Source organism: Centrocercus urophasianus, unplaced genomic scaffold (genome assembly GCF_019232065.1).
Source record: "Centrocercus urophasianus isolate 14NV4802_14NV808 unplaced genomic scaffold, USGS_Curo_1.0 seq_39, whole genome shotgun sequence".
NCBI lineage: Eukaryota > Metazoa > Chordata > Aves > Galliformes > Phasianidae > Centrocercus > Centrocercus urophasianus.
Genome location: NW_024884966.1, coordinates 5007448 through 5028635, shown reverse-complemented (window position 1 = coordinate 5028635; position 21188 = coordinate 5007448). Strand labels below are relative to the sequence as shown.

Below are 21188 nucleotides of genomic sequence, written 5' to 3'. Positions count from 1 at the left end.
TCCCAAACTGTCACACAGCACCACTCTACTGATGAGCAGCTCACAACTCTTGCAGGAACGCAACAGATGCTCTCCATTTGGTTCCCCTCTTTGTGATCACAGCATTTTTTATGCAATAGAAGTGTCCAAATATTTACCAGCAGGAGCTAACATTTATACAGCACAACATAAAAATAAGCTGTTTTTAACAACTCAAAACTATGACATAGAATGTTGGGGTAGGAAATAGAGAATGTATTCTTCCCTAGGGATTTAGCCAGATAGAAGGAACTACAGTCTGCTGGGCACTTCTCTTACGTTTGCCAGTGCAGGGAAAAACAAAAGAAAACAAATGGTTCTTTTCTGTTAAGACAAAAGATCTTTCAAAAAGAAGTTATAAAACACTTAAGACAGGTTGAGAAGCACCGAGAATTTGAAACAGAAAACATGCCTGCTTTACCACTCCATCTTGAAACATGTCACAGTGATCCACAACCTCTCCTCTCTCGTCTCCTGCAGCTTCATTTTGTGAAGCACACAGTGATCACTTTGCTGGGCACCCACCTCACAGCTGCCTCTTTCATGCAGGTCTCCCCACACCCACATGTGGGTTTCTTCTCTCCTTCCTCAGATTTTCCTCTCTTTAGAACAACACGGCTGTAATTCTTCGTCTTGCTGTGATCTCTCAGCCCTTCTCCAGCAGCCCGCCTCTTCAAAGTCCTATTTCTCCTCTTCACTCTGCAGCATTCACATTACTACTTGAGGGCTTTATCCTCCACACTGATTACTCATCCTCCAGCTTCTCACCTCTACACTCACTGGCATCCAATCTTAATTTGATCTGCGAGTCCCGCTTCAAATTTCTGAACTCATTAACGTGGCTGATCACCCCGTCACCCTCTGCATTCCTGAATCCCCCTCTTAAGCTTCAACAGGTCTTCTTCTTCCATTGCTTCACGTTTTTCTTTCCTGGTCCTCCAGCCCTTCATCCCACACTTCCGATCTGATCTTACCCTTTCCTGTGGTCTGATTTTTGGATGGTCCTGTGTGGAGTTAAACTCAATGATCCTTACAAGTCCCTTCCAACTTGGAGAATTCTATGATTCTCTGATACCTCCTCTTCTAAGAACAAAGATTTCTTAATTCTCCTCATGTCTCATTCCTTGCTTGGCCTTGCTGTCCCTCCTGGTCACAACATGTGAATTCTTTCCTTCCATGTTCCAGAGCTGGCACACCATCAGCACAGATGTATTTCCAGCTCCTAAAGCTGCAATCTCTCTTGCAAAAGTATTCTAAATGAGTTGACCTTTTTCACTTTGCTATTTTCTCTTGTTTTTCTATGCTAAGCTCTATCTGCTTGAGGGTAAGAAGGCCCTATAGAGGGATATGGACAGGCTGGTCAATGGGCTGAGGCCAATCATGTGAGCTTCAACATGGTCAGTGGGCATGGTGGGGGTGGGTTGGGATTGGTGATCTTCGAGGTCTTTTCCAACCTTAATGATTCTATGACTCTAGGATCTTCCCAGCTTTCTTTTAAGCCCTTCTCACAAAATTCCTGCCTTTTCACCATACGTTCTTGTCTTCTCTTCCTGAGGACTTTGCCTTCTGCATCTTCTATTTCTGCAACAACTGCCCTTAATAAATGGATGGAACACAGCATGGCACCACCCTGACAAGCAGGGAGCCCTTCAGCTCCACTGAGCAGCTCAGCATCACACGAAGCCACATCTTTGAAGCAAACTCCTGGAAAAATACATCCCCAAAGCTCCTACACTAAAGCAGGAGTGACTCCAGATTCTGCAGTGAAAAAGCCTCAGCCACTTATCATGGATAAGCAGCAAAGAATAACCATCATTAAATAAAAAAATACTTCCCATGGAAGCTTGTAATTCTGCTTTAAATAATTGCTCCCTCTCCAGTCTTACATTTTGCAAATACTTGGGATTACTGCGTTCTCTTTGCTGAGTCTTATCCAAGGTTAGCTCTTTAAATCTTTTAGTCAGTACTGCTGTTCTTCCATCATAAATCCTCCCCAGCCTAATACAACCTCAGTAAAGACAGATCCATTAAAGAACCCAGAACTACGGTTGCAACCTCACTAGATATTGAGTCAGACTTTGCCATACCCTTCAGCACAAACAGTTACATGACATCGTGGCTAATTTGGTGCCCACTGTTACCCCTCCATCTCCCTCTGCACTGTAAGAAAATAACCCAGAAGCACCAGAACCTGGGGCAGGAATTTTGAGTTAACTTTCAGCTCTGTCACTGGTTACATCCCTAGTTTTGTGAGCATCACTTTAGCACTTTGCCCCGGCCTCTCACAGCACCACATGAACGCAGTATTTCCTAAGTGCACTGTGATACTGACATGCTCAAGGAATACTGCACAAAATCACTTACAAGAAGTGCACACCACTGGTTTCAGAATTTCCTTCCTGCACTGAACTGCTGCACGTTGGATTGCTTCTTTCTAAACCTACCTCTCTGCAGCATTCCATGAAAACCCACTGTTTCCTGCCTGTACTTCTAAACAATATATTCCATTGCACTGACAGCTTTTCTGGGCCAGAAAGCACCTACTCTGCCTTTGCACAGAAATATACCTGTGATTCCTGCATCGTGACTGCAATTTCTGCACTATTTCAGGACGATGAATTTGGACTTTGCAATAATGAGATCATAAAAAAAAAATAATCTACATTATCAGATAAAGTGGTTAATTCCCTACAATGTTTACCATTTGCTCCTTCATTTCTCATTTCAATCTCTCTATAGATAATTTTAAATTTTCTTCCACATCATTGAAACAGACATTCAACAGCGCCGAGCCAGGAACAGAATTGCTATATAATACACCTATACACTCTATTTTGCAATTAATTACCTTGGAGATAATACGTTTTTAACTTTGAAACAGGTACTGTTCTAAAGTCAAGGCAAGAAAACCAAGTAGGAGAAAAGTAAGAGCCTTACTTAATACTGGAAGAGCTCTGTTCCACAGAGACCTGAGTGACTCAGTCTTTCATGAGGCAGGGATATAATTTTCTGGATGAAGTAGTTCAACAAATCTTTCTTACCTTCCACCTTCAAAAATGAATTTTAAATTGTTTGTCCTTAAGAAACAATTCTGGCCTCGATCGTAACTAGCAGCTGAGCTAAGAAAGAGAGAAAGCATTAGATGGAACAAACCAGAAACTCCTGGATATCCTCAGCCATACTCACAACAAATTGGTCGGTGTCCCTTTCAAGGCCCATGTTTGGTAAATCAGGCATCATGTGTGCCACCACTTTGAAGCCAGCATCCTTGGCCAAGTGGAACGACTCGCACACAGCCTTCACGGTGTGACCTCTGGGAAGAGAGAAAAAGAGAGATCTAGAGCCCCAGCAGCCAAGGCAGCACAAAACCACAAAGAGGAAGACATATTTTGACATATTGAATTCAGATTATTCCCTAGGAAGTGAGCATGGATGAGTTTTATTATCGGTCTACCATCATTCAAGTCTTGGAACATGGCTTCTATTACAATAAAACTAAACTAAGGGCAAATAGCAAGTTCACTGCTTCTTTAGCAAGTGAACCACCCTAAGGCTACAACTTTACAAACTACAGCCTGAGGAACTTCTGTGAACTGCTGAAATGCACTTTGTACAGCAATGACACAAGAAGATGCCACAGCATGAGCATACTGTGCTGAGGACAACATGTAATCAAAACAAGTGTAACCAGAAACAAAAGTATCAGAACAGGAAAAGGAGGAGGACGGGAGCCACATAAAGCCAGCTAGTTAGAAAATTGTTCTACACCAGGCTTGCCAAACTCTCAAGTACTCCCTTTAAAGAAAAACAAACTCTTTGTGGCTTCTGAGGGATGTTAAACTTTCAAATCATAGGAGTCTGGAAGTATTTTGAGTTCCCTGTCACTGACGTTGCATCACAGGAGCTCAGATTTGCTCTGCAGGAGCTCGACAAGAGTGGGACTGGCTGCAGGAACAAAGGTTGAATCACACCTAGCTCATCAGCCTCGAGCAAACTCCTCTCCTTCCATCTTTCACGGTTCAGGAGACTTCTTCCATTTCCCCACAGAATCACAGAAATCATTAAAGTTGGAAAGGACCAGTAAGATCATGAAGTCCAAGCACCATCTCATCCCCACCATGCCCACTAACCATGTTCCTAAGTGCCACTTTCTTGAAAGCCTTTGTGGAGCAGTGAGAATCACTGAACAGCTCCGGGGAGGTCTCTACCCCAGGTGACCAGCCTTTCCACCATGGAAACAAGTCCTTGTTCCTGATCTTGCCCAGTCGCAGGCTCTTCCAGCACCGGCTGACATCTCTGGAGACTTCTATCTGTCAGCATCTGCTACTTTCTTTCTCTTCCAGTTGCCATTAACATCACACCCCTTGTCAATAGCACCGCTCAGCAGGTGCCTCTTCCTCTACTCAAAGGTCTTTTGGGTGAAAAATCCAATGCAGGGGGGCATCTCTACAAAAGCACACTTTCTGCTGAGACCTAACGTTAACCGATCATTAAGGATATGGTCAATGGCATGGTGGGAATGGGTTGACATTTGGACATAAGGAACTTAGCGGTCTTTTCCGACCTTAATGATTCCATGATTCTACAACATCGAACAGCTACTTCCCTGGTTTTAAGTATCTCTTCCTCTCTTTCTCTCTACCTATATATTTTGCCTCTGTTAAATCTCTACCTGTAGTTTTATGACTGTAGTTTTATTAATGATTTTTTTTTTCAGAAGTATTACAGTATTTTCTGAGACTGTTCAAGGACAGAATTACTCAAGACCTTGAGTAGCCTGAGGGGAGTAAATGGGAGAGCTGCTTCATAAATAAAAATTATTTTCTTATTAGAAGTGGAATCTGAGCTGCATCAATAACTTGATTATTTGATGCCTAGATCTGTTCTTGAATATTTTTTCTGCCTCACAGCCACCCAAGGCACTCAAAAACCTCACTAATGACTTACGGAACATAATAGAAAGTAATTTCCAAACAGTTAGCCTAATTGGTTGTAATCTGACATTTTGCTACAAGCAAAATATTAAAAGTTTAAAGCAAAACACATCCCCCACAAAGTAGAAGAACAGAAGCAAAATGAGGTCATTTCAAAAGAAAGAGAAACTTGCATCACCCTTCTCTAGAAGTGTATTCCAATACATTGTTCAAAAACATTGGAGCAAGATGCATGAATGACAGCCTGTATTTTGTCTGCCCTGGGAGAGCCTGCAAAGTCTTTTAGGAAATCTGCAAGCAGGATTGAAAAACACCAAAAATCTTCAGAAATGTAATTCTATACAAGATTATTTCAGAGTGAAATAGTAATATACAACTTCATTGTTCCTCTGGTTCATCAGCAGGAAAGCACGGGTTCATTAGGCAATTCACAAGCCAGAAGTGACATGAAGCTTTGAATGATTTATGGCCTCAGCTCTGATCCAGCACGCTGTAGGAAAGCTGAAGATGACTGCAGTGAGAGCTAAGTGGAGCTTCACAGTTCCGCTTCAGGACAGGACATCTTTAAAAGGAGCTTGTGAAAAAAAGCAGCTTAAAAGAAATGATGTCTTAAATTTATGATGTGTCAGTAGTAACCATTAGCAGATACATGCAGCCTAAGAGTGAGATCTAGCCAAATTCCCTAGTGCGGATCTTTTCCTTTGGAAAGCTCTGACATCTACAGGAGAAAAGCACTACCTATAAGTGTTAGTTGCTAACTCTTGGGCTGCTCAATAAATGGCCATTCCTCTCTACTGAGTCCTGTAGCCCGACTGTTTCATAGCAGTGATTTCCTACACTTCCACAAACAAGCAAAACTACAGCTAAGCCTGCAGGAAGGAACTCATTTTGGATTCTTACCTTAAGGCTCTAAAAGAAAATGTCCAACATTTTCAGTTTTGCACTACTGCCTTTAAGGTGAGTATTATCAAAAATGTGTTCTGCTTATTGAACCACGCTTCATCTGTCATTATGCACGATTACAGTTATCAAAGGTCTTTGCTAGGTGACTGGAATACACAATAAGAAGGAAGGCAAGTTGTACGAGCGTCTCAAGTGAAAAAAAAACAATCAAGGGAACAATCACTTCTTTCAAAATATCTACAGAATTATCAGACTTGCAGTGAGGGGAAAAAAAAAAGAAGATTAGCTTTCTTGCCTGTAAGGGATGGGATGAAGAATGTATTGTGCTCACTCCTACGTAGGACAACTGTGCTTTTGGCTACAGGTCAGAGATTACGAGGAATAAATCACAAGCTTCCTGTGAACATATTTTGCTATCCCTAAAAATCCTGTATACCTAGAATGACTGTGGTTCATTCGTCAATAGGTGCTGGTTTTGGATGTGTCCCATCCGCTGTACTTGCCAATGTCATCTCTCCAGTAAGGTATCTGGTACAGAGAGGAGGCTGCTGGCTAGTGAAGGACCTACAGCAGATTATACCATACTGTATCTACTCAAGACTAAAAGTTGTGAATTACGTAGGACAAGAACGACAAGCTCTGGGCATATCTTCTACTTCACAATACTGCATTTATTTATGAAGCAATAAAAAAGAAAAAAAAAAAAAGAGAGAGAAATATACACTACAGGAAGAGATCATAAGTTTAAAATAAAATACCACAAACCTCTATTTTTTTCTCAAGCCATGGTCTACACAACACCACAACGAATTCCATGAATCTACTGCAGTTGACTTTTTCTTCACAGATAAATGGAAACAGCACGAGTGTTTCGATATCAATCTTAAACGGGCGTGCAAATAAGCAGGTTAAAGACTTGCTTCCAGAAAGCATGCAATGAGCTGAAAAAGCTCCTTCCCACCTGTTGGTGTCCCTGGCCACGTCCTCATACACACTCTGCACTCCGATCTCCAGCCTCGTGCAGCCATAGGACAGCATGTCGCTCAAATGGCGCTTCAGGCAGTAGTCTGGCCTGGTCTCGATGGTTATCCCAACGCATTTGGTCAAGCTCCGTTCAGAATACCTGCAACAAAACCATCCTCTATTAAAACTGGGAAGTCACGTTCTGAAAACGTACCGGGTGCTCCATGAAAACTACACGCATCATCCCTATTTCTGAGTGAGGTGCACGCTCCCAGCTTCACTGAAGCCTAACGGTGGAACAAAACTCATTGGTAGCCTTTTTCCCCATCCACCCTATTTATCACTGGATGTCTAACTGAGACTAATTGTTCCAGCTGGTGTAACAATCCTCTGCTGATGACAAATGGTAAGTTACTGACCTATGAGAGAATAAAACAAAAGAAAATAGGAATCCAAAGCAGACTTGAAACAAAGTTCACACCAGGAAACCATAAATCAACACAATCTCCTACATCATCAGCAGGGGTCATATTCATTTCAATGTTCCCAACATCGTAGTCGCCTTTCCAGCAGAATGCAGTGATTGTGTGACAGAGGACTGCAGCATAGGGAAGATACACAGTAAGAAGAAAACTTCCTCTTCTGGAGGGCCACAAAGATGTTCAGAGGGCTGGAACACCTCCCCTGCAAAGACAGGCTGAAGGGAAGAGAAGGCTGTGGGGTGACCTCAATGCAGCCTTTCAGTACCTAAAGGGAGCCTACAAACAGGAGGGGAGTCAACTCTTTACGAGGGTAGATAACAGCAGGACAAGGGGAAATGGCTTGAAGTTGAGGGAGGGAAGATGTAGGTTGGATGTCAGGGGAAGTTCTTTCCTATGAGAGTGGTGAGGTGCTGGAACAGCTGCCCAGAGAGGCTGTGATGCCCCGTCCATCCCTGGAGGTGTTCAAGGCCAGGTTGGATGGGGCCCTGGGCAGCCTGGGCTGCTATGAAATGGGGAGGTTGGTGGCCCTGTGTGTGGCAGGGGGTTGCAGCTTCATGATCCTTGAGGTCCCTTCCAACCCAACCATTCTGTGATTCCGTGATTCTTTTGAAGCCATCTGGAACTGCAGACATAACCTGGATAAGTCTCAAACCTGATGTGGGCAGGATTAACAGTGACTCTCTGAGAAGCATAGTGGCCTCCTTAATGGTCCCAAATAATGATCTCAGTATTCACATTAAACGTCACTGAGAAGAGGACATCTTGAGTAAGAAAGATGTTATGTTGATACCCAAAAGAATGCTGCGCACAAAAATCACAAGCATGACTGGCTTCAGGCCGTTATGAGGTATTTCATAAGGATTCATCAACTGATTGCTGGCTCTGGATGGCTGGAAAGCTCCAGAGTTTAGCTTTCAGCATGATGGAGGTTCAATATGATAACAGAAGAATATCACAAGAAGAAAAACAAAACAAAACAAAAAACACAATAAAAACCAGGTAGATTCAGATCCCAAAGCAAAAATATTAATTCCATTCAGACTGATAAAGTCTAAGATATTTGGGGGGTAGACTATAATGGCTGTCAACATTGGCAGCTCAAAAAAGGCATAAAACATTTCAGAGTTTGTGGCTCACTAATCTGACAGACTACCAGAACACTGTTTATCATGTCAGGGAAAACATTGCCAAAGTGTGATTCATTAACAGCAGATCAAAAAATACTTCGAAAGATATTTTGTTTCCAAATAATTAAAAAAACAAAAGAAGACAAGTTTATCTAAAACTTGGGAAAGAAAAGGTCACCAGATAACTCACCCATTACACCAGATGAAATGTGTTGTACTAAGCACCTGTGATCATGGCTAGAAATGCAGAGGGGAGGCAAAAGTAATTATATTTCCCCCCCTGGAGCAAATTTATGACAGTCATAAAATGCTGAATCTAACGTACACCAACAGACCCCAAACTATGGCATCTGCTAAGAGTACCAGCAGGATGAAAGCCTGGTGCCACGGCTGCAAAAGCTGTCTTGTCTATGCTGCAACAAGTGGGTCTTACCTGGGATTAGAAAAGCAACACAAGACCTGGGGGCATGTGGCACTGATGGATGTGGTCAGTGGGCACAGGGGGGTGGGCTGGGGTTGGACTTGGTGATCTTAGAGGTCTTTTCTGATCTGAATGATTCTGTGATTGAAGAAAGTAATGTACATCTGCATAGCATATCCTCTCTGGGTAGCAAACATTCCCAGCCTGAGCCACATGTGCTCCAGTTCTCCCTGCACCTCCTGGGGACCCAGCAGCTTCCTTGCATGGGATCAAAACATTAACCAGGACATGCCTGCAAAGACAGAGCTGATCCCAGCCAAGCACTGGCTTTAGGTTTAATGCCTCTAAGGCTTTACAGAACAACGCTGGTAAGCAGAAAGAGTGCAGTCTAATACTTTATTTTACTAGCATAAAAGCCTGACTCGAGTGGTCCATATGTAATGAAGACTACAGATTCCCTTCAGCTAAACAGTAAAGAGAGAGAAACATGTGACAGTCAAGCACCCGAAGGCAGTTCTGGCAACACATTTTTATCATTTCTCAAACAGGGAAAAATAAATTTGACTTTTGTTCTCCCTCTTTGTGACTTTTGAACTTTAAACGCTCATTTGGATATTCAGCATGTTTTCCCTTTGCAAAAAGAGCAACTGTTTTCTGTTGGAAATTTAATAATTAATACATTGAATACCAGGCTTTTATAGAAAGGGCCAAAGGTGAGCCATAAAAGGGAGCTCAGAGACCTGAAAGGGGCAGGAGATACTATTTAAAAACAACCTGTGCCAGTGCAACACCACTCTTTCTGAGAAGAAATGTTTCCTACTATCCAACCTGAACCTGAAAGTTGCCCCTCAGCTCTCCCAGAGCAGCAGATCCAGGAGAGCAGCTCTCCCAGTTGGCTCGTGCAAGCTCTATTTCAACATATCACCGTAATGCATTCCAGAAATCTACTAAATTAATTGTGCTCAACTGTATTGCCCTTGTAGCAGGTACCAGGGCGTCAGGTTGGATTCAAGGAGCTCTGTATATCACTCATTAAGAGCATCTATTCTGATCTCTGCATCATTTTCATGCCTTCTCTCAGCACTCTCTCCAGTTTTTAAGCGTTTCTGTTGCCTCTGATATCAAAAACAGCCGGAGAACTTTGCAGACACACCAGTACTAAATCCAGATGGAATATAATTTGCCTATTCCTATCCAATTTTCCACTATTTATACAGTCAAGGGTAATTTGGCTGCTGAATCATACAGAAAGCTCATGATAATGTGACTTAACTCCAAAGTCTTTTCTAGATATTTCGCTGCTTCTCGGAATAGAACCCTGCACCATTCCTAGAAAAACAGCTTTACATTTTCCCATAATAAAGTAGCTGGCTTGCTTATACATAACTTACTATAGGATACAGATTTATCCCTTATTTGCCCATCTCCAATATTGATAGCATCTGCCAACCCTCAGAAATTACTATTTTAACACAAGTATTAAACACAAGGCCCAGAGGCAAAAACAACAGAATCCTATTAGAAATCATTCAGGTCAATGAGAATAATTTTCTGCTATGCCTGTTTTGAAAACCAATGCAATCAGTGACATGTTGTTGTCTTCTCTTTCCTAATGTGAAGATATCTCACTGCACCAAGCCAAATCTCTTGGAGAAGTTTAGGGATATTACACTTTAATGTTCCAAAAAGCCCCGTAAGCTCACTAACAGCATACAGTAACTTATCATGATAATAGAGATGATGGATTTGCTTTTGCTTAATCTTTAAAAACAACAGACATCTAGCCACATATCCTGCAGGAATGGCATGATAGCCAAAGAGCATATTAATAGGGAACAGATGCTATCCAACTAGGCAGAGAGGCTGAAAAGCTGATATCTACAGCTCCAAAAAGAGTGACTTCAGGATACTCAGTCACGAGAGCTCAAGATGACCTTGATAATGGCCAAGGAGAGCAAAGCCATCATCAACAAAGACCAAAAGAAGAGATACAAGGAAAGACCTAAAAACTTAGATGAACTCAGCAAATTGAACTCCAACCCCTCAGGATGGTCTCATAGACACAAGTCTACAAGGTTTGCAGGTTCACTCTGGTGGCAGGAAAGGGAGAAAAGGTTGAGGGAACTGGGATTGTTCAGCTTGGAGAAGAGAAGCTCTGGGGAGACCTCAGTGTGGCCTTCCTGTACTTGAAGGGAGCACAGAAACAGGAGGGGGAACGGCTGTTTGTGAGGGTGGATGGTGATGGGACAAGGGGAACGGTTTTAAACTGAGACAGGAAGGTTTAGGTCAGATCTTAGGAGGAAGTTTTTCCCCAAGGAGGCTGTGGATCCCCATCCCTGCAGGCATTCAAGGCCAGGCTGGATGTGGCTCTGGGCAGCCTGGGCTGCTGGTTGGTGACCTGCACACAGCAGGGGTTGGAACTGGATGAGCACTGTGGGCCTTTGCAACCCAGGCCATTCTGTGATTCTGTGATTCTATGATTAGTGATGTGGATTTCTTCCAGAATCTGAGGGTGCAATGGAGTTTTAACCTCACAACCAGCAAACACCTCACAGTACTTCTTCCATGGAACAGTCTTATTTGCTACCTGTGCAATGCTGAACAATCCCAAGTAAGAACTGAAAATCTGTCACACTGCAAGAACAATCAGAAATCAAGACAGCACAAGATTACAGGGGGGCAATTTTAATAACAGACCAACCATAGTGCTGAATTGTGCAAATAAAATAGATGCCATACAAATGAAGGGAATGAGATCCAGATAAACTTTCAGATTATCACAGACATAGCTGGAGTTAAGTGAGTTTTCAGTGTGATTAGAGAACTGTCTGAATCAAGATGAAGTGCAGGAGAGATTATTCATTTTAATCATTAGAGAATAATTGAGTGTATTTTCAGACAAAGCTGGCACATAAAATAGAGCTTCAAATCAGAATCTGCCTCTTAAATAAGCAGGGATTTTACATCAGAAAGTACCCACCCCTCCACCAGACGCAGCAGTTTGACATAGGGTCGCAGGTACTTTCTCATTTAGAGAAAAAACAGATGGCACAGCTCTGGCATAAAACAACTCATTTAACAAAGCCTCTGCTGTCCCTCGATTAAACTTTGGTCTGGAGACAAAAGCCTCATCAGCTATGAGACCCGAACATCAAAGAATCAATTACTTACAAATCCACACTACGGCAGCATCCGAACTCCCTGGCTGGCACCAGTGGCAGGGTGCCATACAGCACAGAAAGATTCACCTTGTTCCAGTGAGCCCAGGAAAGAAAAACTGTAAGAATCAAGCAAGCAGCTCAACACGCTGCATGCACAGCGTGGTAATCACACGCCTTTAAACCACTTCTTTGCTTTATAAGTTTCAAAGTAGGAAGGTACATAAAAGGAGGTACGCAGGGAGGCAAAAGCAGAAGTACAAGAAACTGCAGGAACAGTTGAAGCACCAAAGGGAACCAATCACCAAGAGCAAGGAGGTTTTAGGTGTACCTGTCTGCATAGAAGTAAGGGAAGGATGTAGAAAAACTCATCCAGCCCAACAACCTCCTGCCAGATACTTCAGTGTGACCTCGAAAGTCAAAGAAAATGAGACTGAAGATGAAGTAGATAATGATGCTGCTCATACCATTTGATCAGCAGCATTGCTAGTGAATCACTCAGCAGCAGCAGCCTCCACAAAAGATGGTGCTCCATACTCCACATCCCAGCCCCAACAGTGCCTTTGACTATAAGAAGCACTGCCCAGAGGAACCCTGAACAGCAGGTGCTCCAGACAGGCAATGGCATTTATATAGATGGAGTTTAAACAAAAGAAGTGACACTGATGGCTTCTGAAGAGCAAACTGCTGTTAAAACACACAAGTACCCAACACACCATGTGCTTACCTGCTCTCTAATTACCTCCTTTTTCTTGATCTGTAATAGCTCTGCTTGATTTATGAGGATGGATAGTGATAGGACAAGGGGGAATGGTTTAAACTGAGACAGGGGAGGTTTAGGTCAGATCTTAGGAGGAAGTTTTTCCCCTAGAGGGTGGTGAGGCAGTGGAACAGGTTGCCCAAGGAGGCTGTGGATGCCCCATCCCTGCAGGCATTCAAGGCCAGGCTGGATGTGGCTCTGGGCAGCCTGGGCTGCTGGTTGGCGACCTGCACACAGCAGGAGGCTGAAACTAGATGAGCATTGTGCTCCTTTTCAACCCAGGCCGTTCTGTGATTCTATGATTCTATTACTACGCCAATCTCTGAAACAGAGCTAGAGTAATTAATTCAGCTTCTACAATTTCCTGCTAGTAAACAAAAGAGGTGGCAGCTTACTCACCAGACATCTTTCAGAAGTTGCATTTTTGATGATTGCCCACAGCAGAAATTTCAGAGCGTTCAAATTCCAGTTATTTGGCCTCATAGAGCTCACTTTTTATTACAGCATTTCAGAGTTTCCTTTATCACCAATACCAGAAGTATGAGATTCTGCTGTGGTTTCTTAACAGCATCAGTTCCACAAGGTTCAGTTCTCACAGCCTGAAAAACTTAGTTACCTAAAATAATTTATTTTATGGACTGAAATATAACTTCCCAATTTTGATAATGTAACAGTATTTATATCTGCTAGAATAATATTTGTCTCTTTTTTCTCCCCTAAATGCCACTAACGCATAACTCATAGGCAGTTTTGCTCCCTCCTGCTTCAACACCTATCTGTAACAAAGTGGTACCAATGCTGGTATGGAGGAGATGGTGGTCATTACAGGGTTTATTTCTGCATCACTCACAGCTTTCAAAGACCCTTCACTGTGGGTGAAGGAGAAATGAATGAAGGGGCTCATGCAAGATTATTTCCAACACCATAATCACTGCCCGTTCCCAAAGGGCATGTGAGAGGGCCTGAAAGACTTTTCTTAGCTCAGGAGGTAAAAATAAAAAAGGCTGTGAGCAGGAACCCTGACAGCACCTCTGACATCAGTGCCTGATGTTGTGAGCTCCCATCCATCAAGTTCAAGGCGACAGCAATACAGATCACGTTCTTGCCAGCTACAAATTACCAGCAAGCTGTAACTGAAAGCACCAGGATGAATAAGGATATGCTAGAGTGAAATATTTCAAACAAAAAAAATTGCATATGCATGGCTCTACCCAGAGCCAAGTTACAACCTCTGTTTTCCCTCTCTGTCAAAGCTAAAGGTTTGATGGAAAAAAACATCCTAGAAATAAGCCTTAAATGGGAAGGAGAGTGCTTATCTCCTCCTCCCTTCTGCTAGCTTTCTGCCCCTCTCAAACCTGTCTGGGTGAGCAGAGCCAAGTGGCAGCACTGGAGGCTGAACTCTTCATGCTTCTCACAGAACACAGGCTGTAGGATGAGTGCCAGCCTCCTGGCACTGCAGCCAAGAGAGACACAAACCACAGAGCCTCCTTCAGACAGCAGCTGAAACACCACTAACACACTGACCTGCTCTAGAGGGGGAGCAAGGAGCCCCACTAACACCGTCCATTGGGCAAGTCCAAAGCTTGGCTATGCCCAGCTCTCCATCCAAGGATGGCTGGTTGCAGCACAAGCAGGAAAAGCTGTAGTGGTGCTTTCCTACAACACCTCTGATTTTCTCTGCAGGGATGTCTGTAGTAGTAGGTATCATCAGCACTTGGCAGCTCTGCACAGAGTTTTTGCCCACAGATGTGTTTGGTCACTCCCCACAGCCCAGCCGTGCAATCCAATGCAGAAGTGCCCCCTTCATCCTGAATCCCCCTTTCATCTGAGGGTCCCAGTCCTTGAGCTGTAGGAGATGATCAATAACCACCTGACCTCCACGACAGGCAAGACTTTACAGATCCTCTATTATATCACTACTCTCTGCTGTTTCCCCCCAGTTGTACAGTATCATTTTCCTTCCCCCTGCCTAAATGTTAAAAAGCAGAACCAAGCACAGCTCAAACTGACAGCTGCTGAAGTTCAAGGAGACATTGCTGAACAATGCAGAAGCATCTCAGTATTTCCCACTCCTCTCTCCCAATTCTCTTTATTACAATTCCTTGCACTGAGCTGGTCTTTTAAGTAATACTGAATCACGTGCCTGTGCTTCTCATGGTTACCTGGGCTCCTGGGTAGCTTTGGCCAACCTGAAGCTCGTTGTCCTGCAGGAAAACAAGAACCCTTACACACACTGTTCTTCATCTGCAGATTCTCACCTGTCCCCTCACCACCCACCCAGTCAGCATGGAGAAGGCCTTCTACAACTCCCTGCAGGCAGCTTGCTGTTGTTTGCTGCTGCAAAGAATCCAGCATCACAGTGAATTCTGGCATCAACCTTTTTCAGATTATTTAAGCCTGTCTCCAGCAGGTGCATGCACAGATTCTTCTGGGACACCAACTAATGACTTTCTTCTGCCGTAAAAAATGATGACTTATTCCCTTTCAACTTCTCATGATCCTTAATTGCATGCAAGACCTTTAATCTCACCCCAAACCTTCAGGAGGCTTCAGTGAAAAACCTCAATTTGGGAAATCCACACGAACTCTCACATATTTATCAAACACTTCAAAGACAACCACTGCAACCTAGAAGTTCCATTGAAACGTTGGGCCATTTCAAACAGCCCATGCAGTTCCAACCCTATGCCATGGATAGGGTTGCTAACCCCATCCAACCTTCATCATAAGCCAAATACTTTACATTTCAGACTAATATATGAATGTCAGATAAAAACAGTACAAATCCCACACCACATCCATCACATGTATGGATGATGCAGGTTTCCTGCAGCCAAGACAGCCAGTTCTATGAACCATATGTGGATCACAATACAGGTGAGCTACCTGTGCAGTCAACCAGCTATTGTAAAATTGCTATCCTTGCTCCCAGGATGCTTCTACAAACTTTTCACATCCTTCTTGCATCCTTCTTCTGCATCCTTCTTGCTGCCTCTTCTTGCAGGTAACAGTGATAGGACAAGAGGTGAAGGCCTCAAGTTGTGCCAAAGCAGGTTCAGGTTGGATATTAGGAAATATTTCTGCTCTGAAAGAGCAGTGCTGCAGTGGCACAGCTGCCCAGGGAGGTGGTGGGGTCCATGGATGGTAGGGTCCACCATCCATGGAGGTGTTCCAGAAATGTGGGGATGTGGCACTGAGGGATGTGGTCATTGGTAGGGATGGGTTGGGGTAGGATTTGGTGATCTCAGAGGTCTTTTCCAACTTTAATGGTTCTATAAGCGATTAAGATGACCAGAAGCTTGAAGGCGTTATGAAGACCTGAGCTTCCTACAAGGTTAGACTTCCTGTGCCAAACACTAGAGCTCTTCTACTTGAAAAAAGAAAACAGCTTTGAATTTCAGCACTTGAAAAAGAAAACAGTGACCACATACCTTCCCAGGGTACCCAAACCATGTAGATGTCTTCAGAAGTGGGGGAAAAAAGCCCACACGTGAGAGTCACCAACTCTAAACAGCATTATTTTCAAAACCACTTGCCAATCTGTGATGCAGAAGCAAAGCTTGGAAAAAAAAAACACATTCTGTACAATGCAAGAAAATTGGATATGCTTCAAGATACCAAGTTTTAGAAAGAACCAAATGCATTTCTTATGAACAATTTGGGAAATTCTGTCCAGTAACACAGGATAAACCCTAAATACAGAATCACAGAATGGCTTGGGTTGGAAGGGACCTCAAGGATCATGAAGCTCCAACCCCCTGCCACATGCAGGGCCACCAACCTCCACATTTCATAGCAGCCCAGGCTGCCCAGGGCCCCATCCAACCTGGCCTTGAACACCTCCAGGGCCAGGCTGCAGGTTACAGAATCTCACTCTTTGTTTTAAGCATCAGCCCTTTGCAGCACGGCAGCCTCGATCCACACAGAGGGAGAAAAGCAGAAGGTGTAGCTGTTGGCTGCATTTGGTTAATACTTCATCTTGGTCTTTTTTTGCCTTTCCGGTATCTTCCATATAATCCAAATAGAAGTGGCTTTTTAGCCCCATTTTAACTGTCCCTTATGTGAATTCCAATACAATTTCATTTGACCTTTAGTTAAATTCCACCTCTACCAGGCAATCGATACCTGCTGTTCCCACAGGACATGTTTTACTCTAGGTCTCTTTCTCCTCTCATCCAAGCACACAGAAGCAGACATCACATCCCACGAGCAACAGCCGATGTCACCGCAGTGACACCGAGATGCTGGCAGCTCATCAGCCTCCTCCATACAGCCAAAGACTGTTAGCAAACCCGCATCGGAAGGTGCCCACGATTGGCTCTTGATTTCTCACATCTTTGCTGTGCAATTTAGTTCAGGGAAACTTGAAAGAACAACAATTTAAATGCCTGTTATCAAATCAATATGAACAACGATCAAGTCATAATTATATAGACAGTTTACCGCAGAATAGTCAATATGCAGTTATAGACACGGGCTAAAAAGGGGCCGGGGAGAAAAACGCTTAGATCTAAAATTATGAAGGGAGTGATGTGACATTCTCTTTTATTAAATCTAAACTGAAGTCGAAGCTTTTCTTGCTACAGTTGATGAGAAAGATTGCACTGGGTGAGACTCACGCGTATTAAAAAAAATCCCGTTCCAATTTCAGCCCTGATATTGACTCACCGTGGCCTAGGGAAAGTTGCATATTCTTAGTAACAACCACTTCCTTGCTCTTATTGAGGAACATCAGCACTTCTGCCACTGTGCTGCACGCAGTTCTGACAACTAAATGCCCTAAGAGCCGCACAAAGGCAGCGTCCAGCGCAGACCTCCTTTTGTAGCTCCTGCACCCAACCCGACACACACGGCTCATCTCGCCCCCGCCTGACATTCTGACAAAAGCTGAGCTCGAGGAAGGAAAACAGCTTGATTGCTGCTTTGAGGAAACACAGGAATCGGAGCAATAAAATTATAAACAGAGCTAATAAAAAGCAGTCATCAGCCAAAACTGCCAGCAAAGAGCTGCGGTTTAGCTAATCTTCTCTTGCCAAACTACCTCCCTCACCTATAAAGCAGCAATAGGATCTCTCTCCAAAAGGTGCTACAAAAAATAAACATACTTTTCTCAACGTGTTCAAGACAACACTTGTTGCAGCAGACTCCAAGAGTTATTTCCTGGGCTCCATTTGTCACCTGTCACAGCTCTAACCAACAGCTACAGATCTTTAATGAGCAATTTTCCACCCTGCTTTGGAAAAGTAATTCAGTTTCTAGCTTCCTACCACTGCTCCTCCTCCCTGCAAAGGGCACACCTGGATCACACCGAGATAAACACAGTGCAGAGAGCACATGAAACAAGGAAAAAGGGACAACAAGCAAAGTGAAGCTAGTGAATGGACACCTGTGTTAGACAAGTTGTTTGGGACAGGAGGAGGTGAAGAAGAGGTGGAATATGAGGAAACGTTTCTTTTCATAAAGAGCAGTGATGCAGTGGCACAGCTGCACAGGGTGGTGGGGTCACCTGGAGATTCTGGAACACCTACAGGTGACCCCATCACTGTGGGGATGTGGCACTGAGGGATGTGGGCAGTTGGCACAGTGGGGTGGGCTGGGATTGGATTGGGAATCTCAGAGGTCTTTTCCAACCTGAATGGTTCTATGATTAACTGCATCACATTGCAGGAAGTTTTCAAAAGCAAACAAGCCATGCTCTGCATAGCACTGTGCTGCTAAATAGTCAAAGGAAAACCACTTCATGACATCTTCCTATGAAACTGAAGATCAAACCTGCCACTTTTTGCATGCATACTGCATCATCGTATTACTAGAAAATGACTTTTCTTTGAAACTAGTTTCGTGCTGTTGAAAGGCAGTGGATCTCAGCTCACAACACCAACGAGGCAAGCACAGCACTGCAGAGGGAATGATAAACAGCAGCTCAGTTTTACCAGCACATTTTAATTTGGATCGGAAAGCAATCTCTGCTAAAGAGGCAGCACAGGTCACACAAGAGGTCCCCGGGACACCCATCAGGGACTGCTTCCACACCACATCCAGGCAGCACAACCCCCTGCAGAGCGGTGATTCCTTCTGTGATGCCCAGGAAGGTGTGATGCTTTCTGTGCCAGAGACACCCAGGAAGATTAAGGTAGAAAGCTGATGTAGCTCACGATGCATCTTCTCTTTGTGCCATTACCTCTGGACCAGCAGCAAGATATGAACCAGAACTGTATAATTAACAGTCCAAATTACATTCATACAGGTGACCATGCCATGAATCGGCTCCATTCCCAGTTCCCAATCCCACCTGACTGCTCAGATCCCATCCTGCCATTAACATTTTAGTGTGGGTCGACGGAGAACTTGTTCTGCTTGCCAAATTACACACGCGCAGCAGCGAAGCAGCAAAAAGGAGAGAAGTATTCCCTTTGGCAGGTGTTCAGCAGTAATTTGCTGAAAATGGACAAAAAAGAAAAAAAGAAAGCATACTGAAATTCATTATTTAGCTTTGACAATGTCATGACCGCTGCGGCCACTGTCCTTTCCACCAACACAGAAGAAACACAGGTTAAAAAAGGGCTGAATTTGGTGTAGCTCTGGTGTCTATTAGGAATAAACATGTGGGGATGGATCCTTCCACCTGCAGTTCCCAGACAGTGTTCAAGCACAAACCTGAGTATTTAACATTGGAAAAAAAATGCTGCGGAAATAGTGAACAGGACAGATAACAGGAGAGGCAATCACTTTCCATAGCGACGGGAGGAAAAAGATAAGCAGCTACTTGTAGCAAGATCAGGATGCAATCTGATGGCAGGACTTTCACTCCTGCATCTTCCAAATCACACCTCTGCAGCTAGAAGTGGGGTCTTGCAGTAGGAAATAAGCAATGACGAAGTAAAAGAGAACCTATTAATGTCAATTAACTTTGGGGTGCACCTCAAATTCTGCCAGTAGAATGTAAGCCATCCTGAAGGCATTTAGGGGTAGATACTCTCCATAAAAAGTAGGTTTTAACAGCTTTTGCACCATGGGAGGGTTGCTTCAAAAGCTGGGAACAAAGAAAATCCGCCTACCTCTCTAAAACATTAGGAACCAGCCTCCAAATCTCTGGGAATGAAAGGAAATTTGGGCAGAATCTCTGTTGTAAATGATCTGGCACCAAACCAGCAGCCAGTTATCTCCTGCCTGGCACAGCAAAGGGAGGGATGTGACAGACGAGCCCTGATGGATACAGCCACAGCTATTTGTTGCTGCCTCCTGCTATCTGCTCCCTGCTCTGTCAGGAGCTGCTGCCTGCACAAGGGGAGCTGCAGAGCAGGCAAAGTATCCCCACATCCCAGTTGCCCAAATTCCAGATACAACAGGGCTTAAACCAGCAGTTAAAGCAGTCTGTGCCAGAGCTGCAAGAGCTTACCTGTCACAGCACCTACTCATTACAGTGAATGAAGAGGTGAGAGCTGACTATCCAATTTGGACAATTTGCAGCAGGGCAATTTGCAGCTCCATCCATCTGGCACTGGGTGAGCTCTGCCAGCTGATGGGTGGAGAACTGTTTTGGAAGTGGGCACCTCAAGCAGAGGGTGGAGGTAGATAAAGGAGAACACTGACCTCCAGGATCACTCCAGCATCAGTCGCCAGGGCTCGTGAATCAAAGCCCTCAGTCATCATTGCTGGAGTCCCAATTAATACTCAGAAAGCACAATTCAGGTACATCAGCATAACAAGCACCATATGCCCTGTTGAGCCATCTAGGCTGTAGGTACTCCTTACCCACTGCTAATCCCAAGGGAAGGAATGTGTGCTTAAAACTCCTTCCTTAAGATTCATGGTGAACCAGAGTTTCTTACAGAGGGAAGAGAGAAATGCACACAAGGTGAGCAGCATAGGCACAACACTCACATGTTACCCTACACAGCCTTACTGTGCCCTAAGAGGCAACCAAGAGGAGATGAGTTAAACCTTGCTAAAACTATAGCAATGTTCTGCAGAAACCTGCATCTCACAAAACTCCTCAAGCCTTAAGAACGGGAAATTTAAAGCAGACCTCAACTTTGACAACAGTGACCTTTTAAAGATGGGTTTATTCTTTGCTATTGTAAAGCAAGATTAGGAATTGCTCAGAGGCAGTCAGCTTGCACGATCATCATTTCTTGCAGAGAAATTGCAGCTTCTATTATGATTACTGATACATGAACTGGATGATCTTTAAGATCCCTTCCAACCCAAACCATTCTACTGTTCTTTGGCTTTAATATATGGATCTTTCAAGAAAGCACATTATCTAATAACGTAACCAAACCTATTTTTCATAGGTTCTCAAGCTTCCAGATGGGTTTTAGAAAGCATCAGGAGCACCACATATCAAACCAAACGCAGAACCTCGAGTCACTGAAGTTGGAAAACACCCCTAAGATCACCCAGCCCACCCCACCATGCC

The 21188-nt window shown here is 43.8% G+C and overlaps 1 protein-coding gene across 1 annotated transcript in view; it reads right to left on the bottom strand.

Annotated features, from left to right (window-relative positions):
• Positions 1–21188, bottom strand: part of ELP3 (elongator acetyltransferase complex subunit 3) — an 84786-nt gene that overhangs the window by 50419 nt on the left and 13179 nt on the right. The window contains exons 8-9 of the mRNA XM_042832613.1: positions 6817–6978; positions 3205–3331 (exon numbers count right to left, since the gene is read on the bottom strand). Of these exons, the coding sequence (XP_042688547.1) occupies positions 3205–3331; positions 6817–6978 (289 nt within the window). The remainder of the gene's footprint in view (positions 1–3204; positions 3332–6816; positions 6979–21188) is intronic.